At 48.4% G+C, this 23141-nt stretch overlaps 1 protein-coding gene across 2 annotated transcripts; it reads right to left on the minus strand.

Annotated features, from left to right (window-relative positions):
• Window positions 1–317: 317 nt before the first annotated feature.
• Mrpl23 (mitochondrial ribosomal protein L23) lies at window positions 318–7808 on the minus strand. Of its 2 annotated transcripts, XM_085841144.1 has the most exons (6): window positions 7692–7808; window positions 5775–5897; window positions 5429–5486; window positions 4747–4829; window positions 3685–3758; window positions 318–547 (listed from the first exon to the last, which is right to left on the minus strand). In XM_085841144.1, exons 1-6 carry the CDS (start codon window positions 7696–7698, stop codon window positions 404–406), a joined length of 489 nt encoding a protein of 162 aa, XP_085697270.1. In that variant the 5' UTR covers window positions 7699–7808; the 3' UTR covers window positions 318–403. The 2 variants fall into 2 exon arrangements, with proteins under 2 accessions (XP_085697270.1, XP_021023763.1); XM_021168104.3 differs by lacking the exon at window positions 5429–5486.
• Window positions 7809–23141: the final 15333 nt, after the last annotated feature.

Consider the following 23141-nt stretch of genomic DNA (forward strand, 5'->3'; position numbering starts at 1 on the left):
CCCTTCCACGTCCTTCCTGCCATTGTATCACACACACTAAAACCTGTCTGGACAGGCAATTCCCTCCCAGCCTATCCCCCAACCCTGAATGAGGACTGCAATCTGCAACTGTTTCCTGGGGCTCACATGTTTGCCTAGCAGTGGACCTCTGCTCCCACAGAGCCATCCTGAGCTGTCAAGTATAGATGTTCACACTGCTGTCTCTGCACCCCAGAATGCTGAACCACCTCAAGTTCTACCCACTGTCAGGGCTACTGAACCACATGTGTCAGGGACCCAGATGTATAATCCACTACAAAAGGCAAAGTGTCCACCAGTTCTTTCTCCACAAAGAATTTTTATTTGGGCTTGTCAGAACCACTGTGCTCACTAGGGTCTGTGGTCCAGACCCTGCTGTCATAGGTCATAGGCCAAACCAGGAAGGGATACCAGGGCACCGCGGGTCGCTGCTTTGCCTCTGCTGGGGTAGCTCCTCTTCCAGAGGTTCTGGAGAACTGGGGTCCTTCTCTGGAAAAAGATCTGGGAAAGTGAAGGTCTGCCCATGGGCCTGGGGAAAGAAACAGGGGCTTAATTGAGAGCCACAGGCTAGCCTTCCTATCACACCCAGGGACTCATGGCTGGACTGCTAATGATCCTGGACTCTGGATGACAGACAACAGGATGATGAGCCGCCAGTGTCTCTAGGCAGGGTTCCTGCTGGGAAAACAAACACCTTGCAGGCCAGCCCTCCAACCTTTATCTATCAGCAGCAGGCTATTACCAGGACAATGGACCTTTTCATGGACATTATCTCTTTACAGGGGTCTGCACCAACCCAGGGCTCATTAAAAGCAGTCCACCAAAGGCCCATTCACCAGGCGGCTGCCGGTGGAACTGGGGGCAGGAACTAGGAGCAGAAAAACAGGACACAAATGACGTCTGGTGCCATGCTAAAACTTTTTCCATCCAAAATATCTAAAGGCCTTCAGCCACATTAAAGGCCGCCCTCCTCCAGGCTCCAAACTTGGCAAATAAAATGCACACAACGTACACAGAAACCTACATACGCAGCAGTCTATAAATCAAGCCCGGCTTTGCAAATTAACTGCTTTTACGTCTTTCACTACAAGTTCAGTGTGTCAGCATGGCTGAGTCCCAGCCTGGGGCCCCAAGCACATGGGCCAGAACCAGTGAAGGCCCTAGAAGGGAGAAAGAAGCCATTTCTGCAAAGCTCTCAGGGCTAGGAAGCTCACTTGCAGCCCCTACTAATGTCTCCAAGATAAGAGGTGTAAAATGGAAGGGGCACAAAAGAGCCAACCTGGAGACAGAGACCCCCTCCTGCCATTCCTCCTTGTCTCAGAGGTGGACAAATAGGGAATTCTGAAACTGGGAACTTAGTAAGTTCTATCAGAGATGGACATTTTGGGGCTGGGCTTAGTTGGTAGAGTTCTTGCCTAGCACCCACAAGGCCCTGGGTTTGATCTCCAGTACCACATAAGACTTTGGTGTTGTTCATGCCTGTAATCCTAGCATAGAGAAGGGAGGAGGAGGCACAAGGATCAAAAACTGAAAGTCATCCTTAGCTACACAAGGAGTTCAAAGACAGCCAGTGCTACTGGAGACCATGTTTCAAAAGTAAAATGGGGGAGGCAGCAGCCTATAAGCAGAGCTGACGGCCCATCCAGAATTGACTGCTGGCTTTGATGGCAGATGAAGTCCTAAACAACAGTTTAAGGTCCAGAGATAAAGACAGCCTATGCAAGAGGCTAGCGGGGGATTTCGAAAGAGCAGATGTGAGGGACCCGCATCACCACCTATGGGTACCAATATGAAGACTATCGCTAAGAGATAATTGCTTCATACTTTAGAAAAAAATGTAGCCACCCACCCTCTAAGGAGGGAGAGCCAGTTTTGAGGGGCCCAAGGTAGGAAAGGAAAAAAGGCCAGGGGAAAAGTGGAGAAGCCAGTCCTGACTCCAGTAATCCTAGGGGCCCTATGGGCCATTGTTGGGCTGGACTGTGCCTGCCCGCAGCATTTACTCTGGAGCCTAGGGCTCATAGCCTGTGTGCAGCACTCAGTCAAACACCGTTCTGTGTAAACATGGTCAATGCTCTTTTTGTTGTGTGGGGACTGAGAGCTTGCTAAGGCTCCCTCCCCACCAGACCAAAAAGATGTTTATCAGGTTCTCGGAAGAAAAATGTGGTCGCCCACCACGTGGGACCTGCCTTTCCCCTGCCACACTCACAATGAGCTTTCTCTCCCCCCCCCTCCCCTAGTTGCCCCTTCCTGAACCTCACAGTGCCGTTACCAGAAGCCAGAAGCCCCCCCACCCCTAAAAAGACATACGAAGAAGACAAAGACAGCCTTTGCAGATACAACCAGGAAGTTCCAAACACGAACCATTTCTAGGCTGGAGCCGGGAAGGGGGTGTGTTACAAATTTTAACTCTGGTTGAGAAGTCTCGCCTAGTGGGGGCACAACAGGCCCCTCCATTTATCACAATTTCACAGAGGAAGGTGGACATGGCTGGTGGCAGCTGCAGCTGCCAGATGTAAGAACTACTGAGTCCAGCTTTCATGAGTGTGGTGGGGAAGAGGAGGGGAATGTAGGGGCTCAGATGTCTCAAAAGCCACTTGTAACCATAGCTGTCTCTGAAGTGACTTGTGGCAAATGCCAGCATATGGATGTGGCCCCACAGGCCATGACAGAGACAGATGGGTGGATTCAACACCTAGCTCACAAACACACACACAAGCCTTCAGAGGGTCCAGGCCTTCCTTTCCCACCTGCATGGGCTGATTTTATGCACAGCAAATATTAGGCCCTGTTTAGAACAACTGTAGCTCTTTTTCCAGCAAAGCTGCCTTCCCTCCCTTACAGGGTCTTTGAACAAACAGCCATGCAGCACGGGAGGGTGGGAGGGGCCCATTCTCAATAGCACGAGACTGCCATCTAGCGGCCTGCTGTGGAGGCTGGGGCTCCTTGGAGAGCTGTTTACACTGAAACTGGAGAAATTGGAGGAAGCCCCCCTGTGGGGTTCAAACAGTGGGGGGCCAGTTAATGGACCCTGCCGAGTCTTCCTTGAGAGATTCCCGGGGGTCAAAGGGGATTCTGTCCAGAGACTGAGACCAAAGGATACTTTGTAGGTTAAGATTTGGTCTCAAAAGGACAGAGGCTCTAAGAGAGCAAGCTTGAAAATGTGGCTCTTTCCCAGCAAGTCTGTGTCTTGTGAGTCAAGGCCGAGGCTAGGAGTCTGCTCCCAGGACCCCAGGCAAGGATGAGGTTGAAGGGACTTTGGTGCCTACACTCACAGAATCACTGTCATGGCTGACTAACAGAAGAATGTGTAGGGTCCCTATACCCCAGATGTCTCTACCTTTTCACAGCACTGGGCTTCTAGGGGAACATAAACTCTGTACCAGGCAAGGTATCCTCACAGAGCTGTGGCTTTTCACTTTCACCCTCTGATTTCTGTTTCCTCCAAACACATGTAACTAAGGCATGGGCTTGTAGCACAAAATAAGGAATGGATTTACTGAGGACTACAGAGATGATCTGCGGAGGTGCACTAGGACCTGGGCTCCTCCTGCCCCCGATCTCCAGGTCTGGGCTCTGGTAAGGTAGAGGGAATTGCACAAACAGCCCCAGGGCACAGATGAGACAGTGAGCAGGAACAGAGGCGGCAGGTCAGCCGGTCTCACTCACCAGCTGCACGTAGGCCACTTTGTAGTCTGGTTTCTTGATCCTCACATTCTTGTGATCCCTCCTCCTGTTGGAGCCTGTGAGGGGACAGCAGACCAGACCCTGCCTTAACTTCTGGCCCCTGATGAGTCCCACAATCTAGAAACCATTTTCTAGTAAGGCACAGGATATCATCTGGAGGTGGAGCGGGGAGGGGGAGTTTCAAAAGGCAGGCTGAACACCAGAGGGGGGGGTCTCAGACAAACATCCCAGTTTCTCTGTTTCAGTAAAAATAGTCTTTGAGCTGGCTGGTGGTGGCTCACACTCAGGTGGCAGAGGCAGGCAGATCTCTGAGTTAAAGGCCAGCCTGGTCAATGACAAAAAAAATAAAAAATGTTTTTGAGAATAGAAATAACAACAAAAGAGTTTAAAAGAACAAAAGGAATTTCTTTTTTTGTTTTGTTTTGTTTTTGTTTTTTTGTGCTGGGATTAAAGGCGTGCTCCACCACGCCGGGCTACAAAAGGAATGTCTTTGCTCTCTGGTGAAATGGAGATTCTCTAGGAAGGGCATTTCTTTTGTTGTTGTTGTTTTGTTTTGTTTTTTCGAGACAGGGTTTCTCTGTGTAGCCCTGGCTGTCCTGGAACTCACTCTGTAGACCAGGCTGGCCTCGAACTCAGAAATTTGCCTGCCTCTGCCTCCCAAGTGCTGGGATTAAAGGCGTGCTCCACCACGCCCGGTAGGAAGGGCATTTCTGAGAGGGTAGCACTACTAGCCAGCCTTGGGCACTAATCAATCTGCCACTGATAGGCTACTTTAGGATCTACTACAGGAGGAGACTGTGGAGGCCTACTAGAGACCAGGCCAGGCTAAGGAAGTGGTTCTAAGGAACAGAGGACATTTCAGGGTCACAGCTAAAAGTGTTGGGGACCTTCAATGAGCTACATAGAAAGAGGCTGGCACCCTCTGGCAAGGCAAGGCACCCAAGCCCCTCAAGGCCTTTGCTTCCCCTCATGGAGAGTCTGAAGACAACATGAAGTAGTCAAGGGACTATAGCCTGGTGGCAAGCCACCAACACAGGTACCCACCATGCTGCACCCGTGTGCGCACGGCAGCCACGGGGACATTGTAAATCTGCTCAAGGTAATTCCGAAGGTCCACCCTGGTCATCCTGGATGAGACAGAAAGCAAACAAGTTTGAGCTAAGCCTAGATAAAGAGACAGATATCCTACCCAGGGATAAGGGTGAAAGTCCAAGGAGCAGCTGTGGCCAGGTGAGGCTGGCTCCAGTGTTGTCCCCTCCAGACAAAAGGATGAGCTAAGAGTAATGAGGGTGGGATTTCATCAGAGTTGTTTACTTGGTCCTCTCCACCTGGATCCTTGACCATCACCTGGAGCCAGGTGGGCTCACCCTGATCAAATGTAAGATATCAGGCCTGTCGCCAGGCTGGGCTCCTATCTGTAACTAAAGACTTGCCCCTAGGGTCTATGAGACACGTGCTGCCAGAGGGGCCTCTAGGACTTGGGGGACAAAGCCCATGGTGGCTTTCAGTACAACCCTGGCTACCATAAGCTCCTGTGTATACCTGGAAAGCCAAAGAGACCCTAACCCAGCTTCTCCAGGGATCTGCTCCTGCCCCCTGCCCCTGCTGAGCTGGTCCCTGTGGATTTTAGGGCTCAGAGCAGTACAAGCAGTTGGGTTGCACTGAACCTTCCTTAAAAGGGGGCACATGGAACTGTGTAGAATGAGGTAAGGAACTCAGAGCTCACATTCTAGAAGCTCTGCAAATCTCAGCATGCTCCAACCCAGCCTCCGGGGACTCCTTTCCTGGGAAAAGGATGGAGGCAAGAATTCAACAAATCTCAGGCTTTCTGTTAAGCTTTCCCCAGGTGGAGGGCGAGCCAGGAAGCCAGCCAAGAGCATGCTTACTCTTTGGCTGCCTGAAGCTCTGCAAACACCAGGCCCCTCCACACCATCCGCTGAGCAAGCAAAGTGGCCCCAGGTCTTTCCACCACAGGAAAAGCCTGGCCCTGGGGAGCTAAGCTAAAAAACAGGACAGGACCCACATCCTGAAGGCCACTCCCCAGCCCCTGAACTCCTTTGGGCCTCACTTACTCCATGGGGATCCGGAACTGCACGGTATCTTCAGGCTGTGCAGTACCAGGCCGCACCAGCTGAATGAAGAAGTTAGTTCGAAATACACGGAGCTGGGGGCCACCCAGTTGGTAAAGGGGGTACCTGCTCAGGAGAAATCAGGGGATTGAGGTTATACACACAGTGCTGCAGGCTCATGTGTCCACTCACATCAGCAGAATCGAGGCAGGGTAGGGCAGTTACACATAGGACCTGTCCCTACTGTATGGTTTCATTAGTAGGGGGACAAGCAGCTTCCCAGCCTAATCCTTGGCCTCCCTACTGGGTTCCAAGGTTACTGAAACTACAGCCTTCCTATAGAAAGGTCAAAAGGACAGCTAAAAGAGAGAAAGAAAGAAACAAAAACAGGAACTAAGGCTCATAGCTATGGTATGGGAGCAGAATAATGGTCCCAGCTTGTAAAACTGTAAGAACAAGGAAGGAAGGACCTCATAAACAGGGCAGTGGTGGTACTCAGCTTGCAGATACCACCTCTTCCAAAGGCCTGCTGCTAACTCCTGCTTCTGGGGAGTGGCCATCCCGGAAACCCCCCTCCCCCGGCCCACAGAAGTTCCTTGAGAGGGAGGAAAACAGGCCTAGGGCTAGAGAAGACAGTGTTTCCAACATGGCTCCGAGCTAGCAGCGCCTCACTGGACGCCTAAAACGATCTAAACAAGCAGGATTTGGTGGAGTAGCCAGTTTCCACCATTATCAGGCCTGTAGAGAAAGCAGGATCTCTGCCTGGTGGTCCTGCTCGCCTCCATGCCCACCTGAGCAGACATGGAGGAGGACAGGAGAAACTCAAGGACTGGGATTACTAGAGATTCATAGTTCATGGTCCCCAGGTGGAGAGTGGGTACACAGGATCACCCTAGGGTCACGCTGATAACCGAGGTGTGGCATGTGGGCCAGACCTCTAAGTCTAGGGAGCACCACACTGAAAGCAGCAAGCTGAGGGCACCAGGGAAGTTTCAGGGCTGAGAAGCAGGTACCTGAGTTTCAGATGACTCCCAGGGTAGCATGGTGGGCGCCTCAGAAGCAGGCCCCATCGCTAAATGTTTGCCAAACTCAATGGCTCAAGAGCCTACCTAATGGTCAAATTAGAGGTCTGGCCTTTTAGGGTTCCCTTAACTTCTTTTCTACTATTATTTTTTTTTTTCATGAGCAGCCCCAAACAGCATATCTCAAATGGAACTCTTGGCTCTCTCTTCTCACTGGGAGCCTGGTTCCCGACTGGTAGGCTGTTAAATTGTCCCCCTCAAAGCTCAGGTCTCATCCCTGGCCTCACTCTACCCCCACCCACCTATCACTCATTCACGCATGGGTCCAACCAGCTCCCTGCAAAGCCAGGGGGTGAGCCCAAAAGCTGAACTAGACTGGCCCTGTCTCACATTGGCCTGGTTCTGAGGTCCCTGGTCTCCCAGCCAGTCTGCGGAAAGAAATCACAAGGTTGACCACCAGGGTACCAGCCCTCACCCCTTCTGATTGCAGGGTCCCCCCAATTCTGCTTCCACGAGAACTCTCAAAACCGCATTAATGCTCTACCTAGGGCCACCCAAACAGTGGGTCACGTGTTTACTGAACACATGTTTCCGGCTCAGACTGTGGGAGGCTAACACTGCTGGCCACGTGGAGACCAGTGAATGTAGCAACTTTGGGGGACCTGGGCCAGGGGTCCTGCAGGCACCGGCCAATCCGGGCTCAGCCCTGGCTGTCTGCCAAAGCAGGCCGTAGCCGCTGGCTGTGATTGACAGCCAGGACACTAAGCCGAGGTGGCCCTGCCGCGTGGACCCAGGCGGGTTTCCCGCCGCGTGCGGGCGCCTCCGGCTTCCGGCCCGGGCCCCGCACCCACCCGACCTGGGCTGCGTAGCCCGTTCGGCGGGTCACGACTTTACTCACAACACATTCCGCGCCATGGCAGCCGCACCTCCTGGTCAGGAAGGAGCGACACCCGCCCCGCACAGGGCCCGCGCTGGCACAGCGCCCCCTCGCTTCCGGAGGCCGCGCTACCCTCTCCCTGCACCGCAGGGCCCCGCACTTTCGGTGTCCCGCAAACCCCACCCCAACCCCCAACCCCGCACCCGAAAAGCCCCGCTCCCACCCCTGCACCGCAAGCTGCTTGCGCACCGCCCCCGGCACAGTGCACCCCGCCTCTCAGCCATAAACACAGTGCACAGCCCCGCCCGTCACCCGGCCCGCAAAAAGCCGGCGTACACTCTGTACCCATTTGCCCCACCCCCGCACCGCACAGAATCCTGCATACCTCTCGATGTATAGTGTACCTCCCTGCTCTTCAACCTGTAAGCACCCTATAGTACATGCTTACCCACCCACAAGGGCACCACACTTTGCTATGAGCAGTCCCGCATCTCTGCACTGCTGGCTGGTGAATTCTACAAAGGGCAACTACTGTCCTGTTTCCCCACCCCAACTTTGCATGGCCCCACCAAGCACAGTCATACACCTTGTACCCCCCCCCAATCTACTCTGTGAATCTACTTCTGTTCCCTTGCTGTAGGTGGTCCAGCAGTACCTTTGTTCCCACGCCCCTTTTTCTGGACTGGACGAAACCACCCCATAAGGCTCACCAAGGCCTGGTCACATAGCCCCCACCCTGTGTTCCACAGCCTAGCCTTTCTCTAGGCTCTGCCAGCTCTTTGTCCCCTTTCCCGCATAAGCACATCAGAGGCTACACCCTTGCCCCATCCCACATAGGACCCTAGCCCCCCTCAACAATTAAGTCACAGCCTCGCCAACAATCCCTTGGGCAGCAGAGATGGGGAAGGGTGGGGTGGATTGGATCTCTTGTCTGAAGTCTACGGCCCCTCTCCCAATCCAGACTCGGTTGTTTTCCCTTCCAGGCAAGACTCCCAGGACCCCCCTCCTTTCTCCTTCCCTCCCTTTCTTGGCTGCCCAGCCACATTTGCAGCCCAGCAGCACTGCATACTCCCTGTCCCAGGAGCCCCTGGCCACACCTCCTTCAAGAGGCCACTAGCCTCCCAAGGCCTTGCTGTTCACAAGTCCTCAGCCCTGCAGGTCAGAGACCCTCCAGCTTCGTCCTAACTAAGGGATCCCTGCCCATAGCTCTTGTCTCCACTTGGTGGTCTTGCTGCTCTCTCCTGCTTCCTGGCCCATCTCTCCCCATAGGTTCTCTCTGCTGCTTTCCAGCTCCCTCGGTCCTTGTTAAGTTTCTGTCTGTACCCCACGGCAACATAGTTGTGTTTGGGGATTCAGGAAAGGAGACATGGGTGGAGATATCAGGCACATTATAAGAGACCATAATGGTGGCTCTGGGAGAAGCATCTAGGTCACCCATTTAATGATAAAAATGACCATTGGGGTCACCTAGGATGAAGGAATTAGAGGTGAGTTGTGAGCACAGATCTCTGCCCATATCCACTCCTGTGTAGTGTTACAAAATGAATGTGGTTATGACCCAGGAGCAGATGATATTAGCCTAGCCTGAGTTCTGAGCCGCATCTCTCTTCCTCTCCAGATCAGACTTCTGGGGTTTTCTCCCACTCCTTCTGTCACCCATTGCTTGGCCTGACTGGACTGCCATAGCCCGCTACAGTACCATCCCACACCTCCTCCAAGAGGCCCAAGGCAAAAAAAAAAAAAAAAAAAAAAAAGGAACACAAGGACCAGAAAAGTACAAGGTTGTCCTTTCCTTAGTAAAGACTGGTGTTAGCCATATTTAAGATGGGCTCAGGGTTGTAACCAAAAGTTAGTTCCCTAGCTGGCCACTGCTTGGGAAAAGACTTGGTAGACCATGTAGGACTGGGAGATTGAATTTAGATTCATGAGTCTTGCATCTTTACCCAAACTGAGCTATCTTGCTGGCCAGCTCTAAAATTAGGTGGTTCTGAGACTCCCCCTGGGAAGAAAGCATTTAAGTGTGAGGTGACCTTATATGTGACATATGGTGTACATAACTCTGGGAGAAAAAGACTCCCTAGTCGAAGAAGGTGCTGAGCAGGGAGAAGCCAAGTGGCCCTGGGAGCTGGGGTCCTCACAGCTTGGAAGACAAAGGGTGAAGGGTCCCTTGTGGGTGATGAGCAGCTGATCTTAGGACACATTGTAAAAGGGACTAGTGTTGCCACTTCAGCTACCTACCTCAAGCCTGTCCCACCAGAGTCCCTCAGTTCCCTTCTGGATGAAAGTTTCTGGTTGAATGTCAGGTGACTTTGGGACTGCAAAATGGTTGGTGTAGGGGAGGATTTCAGGCTAAGGATACACCTGGTCCTCCCAACACCAACACAGGAGTCCCATTCTGGCCCAGATGTGGCCCATCTGAGCAAGCCACATCTCCACCCCTTGAAAAACCACGAGTTATGGAGTACACCTGTAATCCCAGCACTTGGGAGACCAGGCTGGCCTTGAATTCAGAGATCTGCCTGCTTCTACCTCCTGAGTGCTGGGGTTAAAGGTGTGAGCCACCACGGGCAGTTGACTTTCTAATCTTGGATCAGACCTAACAAATCTCATGCCATGCAGAAATTCTCTTTCTTGGTTCCCAGCTTGTCTTCTCAGTCTCCCTGTAGTTATTATTTGAAGAACCAAATTAATGATGATGATGATGATGGTAATAAATTCCAGTTTGTTAATTTGTTCTAGAGAATATGCTTTTGGTGTTGGGACTAATAAATCTCTTGTATTCTGTGTTGCTGTTATTTGTTTTACATAGATTTTACATGCTGTATAGGGTATGAGCTCTGTTCGTTCTTTCTTTCTTTCTTTCTTCCTTGTATTTAGGTGTTCAATTGTCCTAGCCAAGTTTCTCTAAGAGTCCGTTTTACACTCAGTTGCCTTTGTACCTTGTGTCAAAATTGGTGACAGCTCAGTGGGTAGAGGCGCTTGCTATGAGAACTGACTCCCTGAATTGGATTCCCAGAACCCACATGGAGAGAGCCAACTCCCAAGGGTTGACCTCTGACCTCCACATAAGCACTGTGGCGTGCCTACTCTCCATACAAAATAAATAAGTACATGCAATAAAAATGGTTTTTTGTTTTTCCAGAAGTCCTGCGGTGCTCATCTCCGGAGCATCTTGTCCCTTGATCTATTTCAGTGTTTTATACCAGTGCCACCCTGTTTAGAGTTTCAGTTCTCACAATGTGGGCACTTGGATTTTATTGTTCTTGTTCAAGGATGTTTGGGCTATTTGGGGCCATTTGCGAGATTCCGTTCACAAAACCATCACCAAGTGATGATGTTTACAGGGGACTTGATCTGCAGAACATTGTACGGAAACCCTGGTGCCACTGTAAAGTATTCCTGCATTCAAAGATTGGGTCAACGGGAAGTTTTTTAAGAGCAGAAAAGGGGAGCCATTTACGTAAGCTCCAGGGGAACAAAGTTCACCTGTCAATCTTGAAGGGCCAGGGGCGGCTTTGGCGCCAGCTCCTTGGTGGAGGTACCGGCAGGGTTATGTTCTGTCCAGAGTACATTGTAGGCATTGCTGCAGGCTTAAAGAATGTTAAAGATAAACTTTGTTGGAGAAATCTGTGCATACGTGCAGAGCTGGTGGGGGTGTGGAAGGAGTAGGAATCTCTGGTGGGCCTTCAGAATGTGCCTGAAAAAGTAGTTATCTCTGCCAGTCAGGCAGGAGGTCTTTATTGCTTCCCGGCTCTCAAGTTGTTTGGGCCTGACAAGAACAATTTTATCTCAGTCTCAGCAGGTTTCACCATCGGTTTAAATTTTACAATCTCCAGTTAATTTTTACAAATTCAGGGAGAACTGGGCTGCTTATCACCATGAGCCCTCAGCAGCCCCATTTACCCAAGAATATCCTTCAGTCCTGTTTTTTGCTTTTCCAGATATTGGTATCTCACCCTGTCATAACTATCACTAACTATGGTGTATTTATATATTACTGGAAAATGGCATCTTGAAAATGTCAATGCCAGACCATTCCATGGAGATAAATTTGATCCTGTGTATATCCATCTTGTCTCTTGCAACCTTACCAGACCCCTATTTTCAAAATTTTCTGAAGATTTTATCAGATAAGATGCCTGTGTTATCTATAAACAAAACTGCTTGCAACTTTTTTCCCAGGCAGGCAGCTGCTTCTCCCAGCCAGATTGCCCAAGTGAGCAACCCCTTTGGAGAAAGCAAGGGGGCACGGCAGGGGTCTGGGGACAGCTATCCCAAGGAGTTCTCCACAGCACTGCTGAAAGTTGCTGTTCTTCCCCTTAAGTAAGTCAGGAATGGATATTTGCTAACGCCATTCCTGAACCTTAAAGAGATGATCATGTCAGCTGGCTCAGGTGGGTGGTTTGTAATCCCAACACTCCAGAGGTGTGGAGTCAGGAGGACCAGGCGTTTGAGGGTAACCTAGGCTGCGTGGTTGGCGCAGGCTGGCCTGAACTACAAGAGATTCTCCCTCAGACAACAAAAAAAAGATCAGTTTGTATTTCTCCCTGTGGAGTTCCTCATACAATGTGCCACTTTGGTTTGCTAACGTTACAGTAACTGTTCATTGGTTTCACAGTTGATCGCCATGCATTGGCCTTTTCATGGAGAGCTGGGTTCTACTGGCTAAAATTTTAGTTTTATTTGAGGCTGGGGAGAGGTGGTGCACACTCTTGGTTTCTTTTTTTTTTTTTTTTTTAAAGATTTATTTATTTATTATATGTAAGTACACTGTAGCTGTCTTCAGACACACTTTATTTATTAAATATAAGTACACTGTAGCTGTCTTCAGACACACCAGAAGAGGGAGTCAGATCTCGTTACGGATGGTTGTGAGCCACCATGTGGTTGCTGGGATTTGAACTCTGGACCTTCGGAAGAGCAGTCGGGTGCTCTTACCCACTGAGCCATCTCACCAGCCCCACTCTTGGTTTCTTATGACATTGATTTTGTATGGGACAGTCTGAACTCATGAAGTTGGAAAGTACTCTCTCCTCTATTTATTCTTTTAAGAAATGTATATAATGGCTATTATCTCTTCTTTAAATATTTGGTCGTATCTTCTAGAGAAGCCACGTGGCCTGAGGGTTTTAGGCTTGAGCTCTTTTCTGTCAGCCAAGATTTCTCTCTCCCTCCCAAGCCCACCCCAATCACATTGGCCAGAGGTTGATCGGTTGTACTGATCCTCTAAGAACCAGGTTTGGGGTTTCTCCATTTTTCCCATTGCTTTTTTGTTTCTAACTGCCCCCCCCACCCCCACCCCCACCCCCAGCTTCCACTTCCCTGCTGGATCATTTCCCTCCTCCAGCTTCCTTTGGTCTGACTGTTTTTCTTCTTCTGCATTCTGAGATGTGAGAGCTGAGATCCCTGGGTCAAGCCCTTTCTCAGTTTCCCACACAGGCCTTCAGCGACAAGCGTTTCCCCCGAGTGCCTGCTGAGTGAGTGGCATTTCTTAGCCCTCAGCGCTGGGGTTCATTTTCCTCCTGTTCAGAGCACTCCCCAATTTCCTTGTTGAGTTTTTTTTTTCTTGTTTAAAAGTATGTTATTGAGTTTCCAAATACTTGGGGATTTTCCAAGGATCTTTCTGTTATTGATTTATAATTTAATTCCATTATGGTCAAAGCGCATACTTTATAGGGCTTGAATCCTTCTCAATCTATTAAGGCTGATGTAAAGGCCCAGAACTCCGGCCGGTGTGGGTATTTCCTACACACTGGGACGAGCATGCCTGAGAGGGGTGGGTGACCTGTCGATGTCAAGCAAACTGAGGTGGCTGTGTAGTCAGGTCCACCCTAGGTGTGCTGACTTCCTGCTCACGTGTGCTGTTGATTACTGGGAGACAGTCACTACAGGGTTAGACAGCCAGTCCTTGTGCTTCACCCCGTCCCTCTCTGAAACAAAGTCTTTCTATGTAATCTAAGTTGGCCTCACACTCTCAATCCTCCTGCCTCAGCCTCCCCAGTGCTGTGATAGTCGGGGCACCCTGGGCACATTGCAGCCTGACTCAGCCGAGCATTCCTTTCTTCTCCCTTTCAGTTCTCTGAAAATTTGTTATTTCTTTGAAACCATTTGTGTCTACATTTAAAACATTGAGGGGACAGGGCTTTGTGTTTGTTTGTTTTTTTCTTACTCAACTTAACAAGTTCAACCCCCCCCCCCAATTTCCTTGCCAGTATGAAACAGATTCAGATCTATTAAAATTGTTTTTATTTTCTTCTAAATTTATTTATTTTTATTGCATTTGTGTGAGCGTATGTCTGTCTTTATGTCTTCTCACCCAGTGACTACAATGTCCCTAGAAGCCAGAAGAAGGCATTCTCCAGGAACTGGAATTACAGATGATTGTGAGGTGCTAGGTGGCTTCTGAGGATCAAATAGAGGTCCTCTGAAAAAGCAGCAAGTGCTTTTAACCGCGGAGTCAGTCTCTAAAAAGGCATTTTTAATAATGACTTTAAGCATAGGGTTAGGTAAAGAAAAAAGAAGAGCGGAAGACACAGCCAGGAGCATGAGCATGGACCGTCCTAAGACACAGTAACTGCTTTATCTGTCACATGTAGTCCAAGGTTCAGAGCCGAGCACCACAATACAACACAATACAGCACCCCAAAATGTGGTACTGGGATTGACCCCAGGACTTCATGCACACTAGACAAGTACTGAATGGTTGAAGCCAAATTCCCCAGCTCCAGTTTGCAGCCTACAGTTTACCTGGGATGTTTAGACTAATCCCATAGTTTTGTTTTGCTAGAGATGGAAGTCAGGACCTCATGCATGCTAAGCACACATTCTGACTGAGTGACCCTCCTCCTGTGTGGTCAAGACCATGTTCAGCCCACACACTTCATAGCTGCTTGTTTTGTCCCATGGTCCCCCTACCCAACTGGCTGCCCCACTCCCTGCTCCACAGCACGTTGATTTGAACTTTTGTGTTCATCTCTTTGTGCCATTTTTTTTTTCTCCATGGTCTTACAGCTGTGCCCCCTGCAGTCTTTCTCAGTGAGTACCTTGGGGTCTCATTCAGCTTCATCCCATTTGCTTTGGCCTGATGACCTCCACCCCATATGCTACCTTTCTTGCTTTGTTTCTGCTTGATGGGTTTTATGGGACCCCGGACATCCTGAGTTTTGCCTCAGCAAGTGCCCAATATCTTCACATTTCTATAAATATTTTTGAGCTTTGTAGTTGATAGACTGCATGCCCAACACACATGAAGCCTGGGTTTGATCTCTAGCAGTGTAGAAACTGAGTAGGCAGGCTGTAACCCTATCTCAAAACACACACTCACAGAGGCAGGGAGGAGGGGGGCGCAGAGCGGGGGAGTTGGGTCCTTCAGGTCTTGTTTTTATGATTTCTCACAGGCAGGTCTAGAAGAATGTTCAGCTCCAGGCCAAAGGTCCTCAAGACTTGGGCAAGGTTTCCCAGACCCGAGACCTGTGAGCCTGCAGCCCTCTGCCCTGGCTGGTGGGAACAGCCACCATTCCTGGGCATGGGAATCTGCAGCACACAGAGGTCTGTTTCCCAGGCTTGTGCTGGCCCCAACCATGCTTGCTGGGCCCCAGGTTCTCCCACTGTGCAGCACTGCCCTGCCCCCTCGGAGTCTGTTTCTTGAACTACAGTTACCTCAGTTCCTCAGACCCTCAGCTCAGCTCTTTCACTCAGAGTATCTTGGGGCTCCACCTTGCTCCCTTCCTGCCTGAGGCCTGGGAATTCTCTCAGGGAAGAGAGCTGGGCAGTGAGAGGCCCCCTAGACGTTTCCGTTGCGCAGGGGTCATTGTCTTTGCCAGCTGATGTGCGGCGCCCTAGACACCGTTGTTCCATGGCTTTGTGTCTGTTTTGTTTTGTTCTGTTGTGTTGTTGGCTGCTGAAGGCAGGCGGGTAAATCCGGTCTCTATTACTCCATTTTAGCCAGGAGTGGAAATATGCCTTTTCGTTTTGGTAGACAATGTTTTGATATACAGAAAATGTAAAGTTTCCCAGCACGTGGGCAGTGGAGGCAGGAGATTAGAAGTTCAGGATTATGTTGAGCAACACAGTGAGTTTAAGGCCAACCTGGGCTACACAGTGAGTTCAAGGCCAGCCTGGAATACATGAGACCCTATTTCAAAAACATAAATTACCTTTCAAGAGGAGGAATCTACTAACCTCTTTATCTTCCACAAATCTGTTTGCTGGTGTTGTTTTGTTCTGTTTTTTTTGTTTGTTTTTTGTTTTTTGTTTTTTTTAAGCTGGAAAAATGTTTCTCAGCATGAAAACAGAAAAAAACAGATTTTTTCCTGTACTTCCGAATTTTCAATTTAATTTTAAATGCTATTTTATTTATTCTTTGAACATTTCATATGTGCATCCAACGTCTCTGGACCACACCCACCCTGATTTTATTCTTAACAATTTTCTTCTGCTGAACTTTCTAACTCCCTCCCTGCCCTAGGAATGGAATGGGAACAAAAATCCCAGTCTCCCTTTTTCCTTCCCAGTTCATATTTTATTTTCTCATCCTTTTCTGTTAAACATACCCCCTTCTCCACGGGGCTGTGCACCCCCGCAAATTCTCTTGTGTTCACTGTTTAATGCTGATAAACACTGTGCGAAAGGGATGAATGCTACAGTCAGGAGAGCAGAGGGCACAGAAGGCATGGCCAGCGTGTCCCTGCTGAGCTTGTCACTCGGTAACCGGGTGGTCTGGGGGCTCTGTGGAGACTGGCTTGAACATCTGTGTGCTGTTCTTGGACCCCAAATGATGGTAGGGTCCACTTCCTTGGCTACGAGGGTCACAGGAGACAAAAACCAAAGATGCTTTGTGCAGTCTCAGTAGGCAGGGAACATACCTTATGAAACTGGACTCTGCTTCCTTCGCTACAGCTTCCTGTTTTTGTCAGTATTGAATTTTAGAATTGTCACTCCACCAAAGGCTGTCTTACCCCTGGCCTTTATCCTCAAGAACCAACCCCCTATTACAATGTTGGTTGATTCTAAACACTGGAGCCCCAACCTGTCATCCCAGCAGGTTAGTTCTGGCTACATAATGAGTCCAAGGCCAGCTAAGACTGCAGGAGACCCTGTCCCAACAAAGAGGCAGTCAAATAGAAAATATTTTTGTTTAAAAAACTCTGGTAAACTATACAGTATGCACTAATTTGGGCAGGGGGAGGTTACTTAAGAGTCAAGCTTTGTGTGCAAAAAGCATAATCTCTTTTTCTGTTTTTATCTTTTCAAGTTTCATTTTAACATGTTTTAGTTGTTTGAAATTTTCTTTCTGGAGACCAGGACAGTTCTCAAGAGGATCATGTCTAAAGACTTTTATGTCTTTGATTGCGGCTGTTGTTTTTATGATATTTTTTTAATGGAAACTTTTTTTTCACTTTTCTGTATCTTCTGGCTGGTTGCTGGTGGAAAATAATAAAATATATTGATTTACAATACACATTTTGCATCTGACTGCTCCCTGAACCTCTCATTCATCCTGAGAACTCTTCCGCTGGCTCTCTGGGGGCCGCAAGAATGTGGTATTTTGGTCTCCTCCTTTCCAGAAGTTATACATCTTATTTCCGTTGAACATCTTTTCGCATTGTCTTGGGTTTTCAGACCCCGGTAAAGCAGTAATGGCAAAAGCAGGCATCCGTGCGTGGTTCCTGCCTGAGCTGGGGGCTCGGGGCTTTGCTGGCTGGACAGACAAAGATAGGGCTTATTTATAGCTTTCCCTGGTTACTGCAGTGTTTGTTCTGTTTGCTTGTGAATGTAAAGATAGGCTTTTTGCGATGTCCTTCCCTCCATAGAAATTAGAGTTTTTGCGATGTCCTTCCCTCCATAAAAATTAGAGTTTTTATGATGTCCTTCCCTCCATAAAAATTAGAGTTTTTGTGCTGTCCTTCCTTCTATAGAAAGTTAGCTATTGAACTGTTTAATTGTTGAGATGTACAGAAGGCATAATTAAAGCAGGAAAAACCTCCACCCGCCTGTCCAGTGCTGGCGCAAGGCAAGGAACGTGAGGAATGCACCCTTAGGCTCTGTGTGGCCCCTTGGCCCTCACGTCCCCTCCTCTGCCGGGCTCCAGGGACCCTTCATCTGAATTCCACCATGTTCTGCAAGTCTCAGCACATAGGATAAATTTTTTAGTTTAGTTTAGGTTTGGGGTTCTTTTTCTTTCTTTCTTTTTCTTTTCTTTTCTTCTTTTAGCTTCTGGGGCTCAACCCCAGGCCTTGAACATATGAAGCAAGCTCTCTACCACTGACCCACATACAGCCCAACCTATCCCTTAAATATAAACTAGTTTTAACTTGTATGGAGGTGCCTTGCTGCTCTTCTTTTGCATGCTGCCCTCCTGCATGCAGTATGCACCTCCCGGCTTGGCCTTCTCGTCTGAGAGCTGGGGCGCAGACGCTTTAGTGGTATGGAATCCTTCATGGCGAAAACCACACTTGATCTGATCTTTGGCCCTTGGTGGGTGGGTGCTCAAATTCTTTCTTTTTTTTTCTTATACCTCTAACTTTTGGTTTTCTGAGACAGGGTCTTACTGTGTAGACCAGGCTAGCTCAGAATGGTATCAAATCAGGAATGCTCTGGACTCTCCCTAATGGTACCACACTCAGACTGCGGATTTGGCGGATTTGGCGGATTTGGCGGATTTGGCACTTTTTTTTTTCCCCTTGCACTATCTTGGGTTTTCTGTGAATGATAAACAACTTATTTTGGCAAGATTCTCTGTCCTGCCACGCTTCAGCCAGGCCCCTGCACTTCCCTCTGAGCCCATCCCTAGGCTTTAACAAAGAATCCTGTTAGTCAAGTCTGAAAGCTCCCCATCCTGACACCTGAGCACCCCCTGGCGTCTGGTCAGGGTGCTCCTCATCCCAGGCACCTTTCTTTGTCTTTTCTGTCAGGATTCACCTCGCTCCAAGGCTTTGAGTCCCCAGCCCACACCCCATGGGTCTAACCAAGCCTGTCTCTACCCACTGTATGGATCCCAAAGAGTCCCTGTGGCTACCACTTTGGTAATTTCTCTTTACCTACAGACTGGAACACAGGGCCAGTAACTAGCCCTAAGTCCCTTGAATGTCTTCCGATGGGGACTTTATTTTTATATTTGCTCCAGAGCTGCCCTGTGTGCCCTTTGCTGGATTTACTCTTGTCGTATTTTTTGAAGCATTCTCAATTTGGAGGCTGACAAGATGGCTCAGTGGACAAAAATACTTGCCATGCAAACCAAACAACCCAAGATTTCCAAATTTCATGGAAGAAGAGAACCAATTCCTAAAAGGCGTTCCCTGGTTTCTCCATGCATAGCGTGACTGGTTCACATGTACACACCACATGCACAAATAATAATCACTTAATATTTGAGAAATAAAAATTTCCAATTTTTTCGGGGGGGGGGATATTTTTCTTTGGGGAGGAAAAGAGATAAAGTCTCACTGTACAGTCCAATCTGACCCCATGATCCTCCTGCCTCAGCTTCCTCAGTTGATGGGATTCTCAGACCACCACAGCTGTCTCTGGACAGCATCTTTAAGCCATCGGGTCTCAGCTCTGCCCTAATCCTAAGAAGGCCTCACTGCTCCATCTTGCTCACTTCTGACAGTTCAGAACCCTTGGTTCAGCTGTTCATAATGATAACGGAGGTCTTTTTTTTTTTTTTCCTTTGCCTGCAAATCCCTCTTCAAAACATTCCTTTATCTTTTCTCAAGCTGACGAGGACATCTGGTCTGTTTGAAGTACAAGCTGACGTTCGTGCTCTTTTGCCTTAATATTTTTATTGTTTGCCTGTTTTTTGAGACAAAGTCTCACGTAGTCCAGGCTGATCTCATCCTGATTAGCTGAAGATAACCTTAAAGTTCTGATCCTCCTGCCTCCACCCCTCAAGTGGTGGGAACGGAACCCCGGGCTTGTTATGTGCTGGCCAAGCATTCTACCGACGTAGCCACAGACCAGCTTTGCTTTATAGGTTTTAGTCTTTGAGACTAAACTCTTACTCTGTAGCCCAAGCTGGACTGGAACTCACTATGTGCGTAGCCTAGACTTGTCTTGAACTCACAAAATCCTCCTGTTTCAGCCTTCTAAGGGTGGAACAGCAAATGCTTAGCTATTACCTTTTTTTGTTTGCCTGCTTTGGTATTTTTGAGACATGGTCTCTCTCTAGAGCCCAGATGGGCTTCAAATTCTCAGCAATCCTACCTCAGTCTCCCAAACTCTGGGATTAAAGATAAGTATCACCATGCTGGGCTCTTGCTTGGTTCTTCATCTTAAAAGAAACATTGCAGCCATCCACTTCCCAGGGTTAAGCTTCTCTATAGGTTTGAGGAAGGTCTCTCCTTGACATTCCTACTGGAATCATTATGTGTTTGTTATTTTGGGTGTTGTTGTTGTGAGACAGGGTTTCATTGTATAGCCCTGACTAGCCTGGAACTGTATATGTACACCAGGCTGGCTTCAAATTCCCAGAGATTGAACTGCCTCTGCCTCCCAAGTGCTGGGATTAAAGGCAAGCATCACTATGCTCAGCTTCCAGAATCATTGTGTGTGTTCTGTGCTACTTTTAAAAAACTCTTGACCTTTGCAGCTCTGGGGGTCTCATGCATGCTGAATATATGCTCTACCACTGAGCTGTGTGCCAGTCTTCAACGTGTCCTTGTGGAATTTTCACCATTTTTATGTCTTGTGAGCTCAAATCCCACCATTCTGGTTTCTGATGTGAAGCCATCATTGCTATGAGCAAGATGCTGTTTTTTTAAAAATGCAGAGCTGGGTTGGCGGGAGCGATTTAGCCATGGTGTCAGCACTTTTCAAGAGAGTTGGTTTATTCAAGGTTAACTCTTCACCTGGGCCCTGTTTTGCAAGGCACATTTCCCCTGGGGACTGGGCTGTTTTTTTTTTTTTTTTTCCAGTTTCCAGGTAGAAAGATTGCTGCAATCTGTTTGTGACATTCTTGTGGGGCAATTAAGTCTGGACCATCTCTGCAGTTATAGCCCTCTTTCCGGGTTCTCATTATCTGTATCTGTCCCCTCCAGCCACTGAACTTTCCATCAGATATCTGACAGGTGACTCAGCTCACCTGTCTCTCAGACCAGGCTTTTGTCTCTCTGACCTTCCCCATACCAAGTCCCTACTTATTGACTTCTGTTTTTCATGGTCTCGACTCTCCATTTCTCGCAAGTTCTTGAATGTTCTGTGGATTTCTCAAGTCCCGTGTGTGTGTGTGTGTGTGTGTGTGTGTGTGTGTGTGTGTGTGTGTGTGTATGTGTGTGTGTATGTGTGTGTGTGTGTGTGTAACTCGTGCACCTAACTGACGTTGGGACTGTGCTTCCTCTTCTAATGTAAACAGAGGGGCCCATGGTTTGCTCTGCGTCCCTCCTGTTCCCCGGCACCATGATCCATTACCCTTCAACCCTAAGTATTTCCTGCTGCCCCCTAAGACTTCCTCTTGGGTTCAGAACTATTCAGCTTTTTCCCAAGACACGATGTAAAAGATGTAAAAGTCCCCTCCTTGCTGGGTTGGGGCATCTCTGTTCTGCCTCTGTTGGAGTGTGCTTTGGGTCCTAAGCTGAGGTCAGCCTTTGGGAGTTTCGTGTGCATTCCTGGCCTGTGGGAACAGCTCAACAGCCTCTTGTTTCCAATCTCACACACCTCCCAACCTTTTTTTTTTTTTTTTTTTTTTATCCTTAATCCTCCATTACTGTGAGTGGCATGCTTAGAACCAGGGCTTACTGGGGTTTCCAGTTCCCCACTCAGTTCTGAACCATAGCCAGCTGCTGGTACATGGAGCCCTCCTGCTCAGGCTAGCGGCCTATTCTGTTCCCAGCTTAGCCATTCTGTTCAGACAGTTCTGGGCTGTTCAGCTGCCTTTCAGAACAAGGCAAGGACATGAGATTGGTTTCTGGATCCATGAGACTCAACATTCTTTGTATTAATTTTTCCTACTATACATTTCTGGAAAAAAATCTAAAAAAGTAAAAAGTGCCCAGTCACACTGGGTGAAATGCATACAGGAGAGTGGCTCTCTCTCTCTCTCTCTCTCTCTCTCTCTCTCTCTCTCTCTGTGTGTGTGTGTATGTGTGTATGTGTGTGTGTAGCCTGTGTATGGATATGAGAGTAAGTATGTTTTATGTCATATATAAATGGATGAAGACCTCTGGGCTAGGGTGTTGGTTGAGGTGTATTCACACATGTGAGAGACTGTATTTGTGAGGGCCGTTAGTATGTGCATACATGGAGTTTTGAGCTATGTTGGTGTATGTGTATTACTGGGTGTGGACAAAATTGCTCTGCTTGGTCACACTTTACCCAATCTCCTTTGTCCCCTGACTGCTGTCCTGTCCCTGAACTTCCTTGTACAAAAGAAGGAGCACTGGGGCTGGAGAGATAGCTCAGTGGTTAAGAGCACTAACTACTGTTCCAGAGGTCCTGAGTTCAAGTCCCAGCAACTACATGGTGGCTCACAACCATCTGTAATGGGATCTGATGCCCTCTTCTGGTGTGTCTGAAGACAGTGACAGTGTACTGTCACAGTGACAGTGTATTTTATATGTACACATATAAAATAAATAAGTAAAAATTAAAAAAAAAACAAAAATAAAGAAGTCTCACTACTAAGTCAGGTCAGCAAGTCCCTCTCCTGACACCTGAGTACCCTCATGTGTTTTTAGAATGCTTCCTATTGGTTGAGATCAGATTTGTGTCCTGCCATATGTTACTCTGTATTATGCACATTTAAAATATGTTTTAATTTGTATTTATTTATTTATTTTATCTTATTTATGTGCGTATACTGTAGCTGTCTTCAGACACACCAGAAGAGGGTATCAGATCCCATTATGGATAGTTGTGGGCCACCATGTGGTTGTTGGGATTTGAACTCAGGACCTTCAGAAGAGCAGTCAGTGCTCTTAACCACTGAGCCATCTCTCCAACCCTCTGTGGTTTTTTCTCTATGTAGCCCTGGCTATCCTGGAACTCACTTTCACAGAGATTAGCCTGCCTCTGCCTCTAAAGTGCTGGGATCAAAGGCATGTGCCACCATGCCCAGCTTGGTTTTGTTTTTCTAAAGAAATTAGGCTGTGTGTTGCCCTGAGAGATTGCATTTTATATGCAGTGTTTGACTCCATTTAGAAGATGAGGGTGACTGAGTGCCTTGGTGGATACAGGAATGATACCATCTGCCTGGCACAACACAGGACACAGAGATGGATAAATAACACTCTTGAGAATAGGAAGGGTGTCACCCTAAAAATGTATTGGACTGAATTGAAACGGTAGGGGGCACACAGGCATATTAAATTTATACCAGAGAAGCCAGACCCAAGAATTCACAGACCAAGAAAAAGGTGGACATCCCTCACCCAAACTTCCTAAAGAGGTAGAGACCTAGAACAGGGATGGATGGAAATGTCCCTTCTGCCTCAGTCATCCAACCACCTACCCAGTGTGCGTGTGGTGTGTGTGTGT

Source organism: Mus caroli, unplaced genomic scaffold (genome assembly GCF_978045245.1).
Source record: "Mus caroli unplaced genomic scaffold, Mus_caroli_1 scaffold_8, whole genome shotgun sequence".
In the NCBI taxonomy this organism is placed as follows: domain Eukaryota; kingdom Metazoa; phylum Chordata; class Mammalia; order Rodentia; family Muridae; genus Mus; species Mus caroli.

Coding starts and splice junctions, on each gene's coding strand:
- Mrpl23 (XM_085841144.1), bottom strand. Junction 4,830..5,428: donor ATTTGCAGAGCTTCTAGAAT/GTGAGCTCTGAG, acceptor TGTCTCATCCAG/GATGACCAGGGTGGACCTTC. Junction 3,759..4,746: donor GCGCACACGGGTGCAGCATG/GTGGGTACCTGT, acceptor GTCCCCTCACAG/GCTCCAACAGGAGGAGGGAT.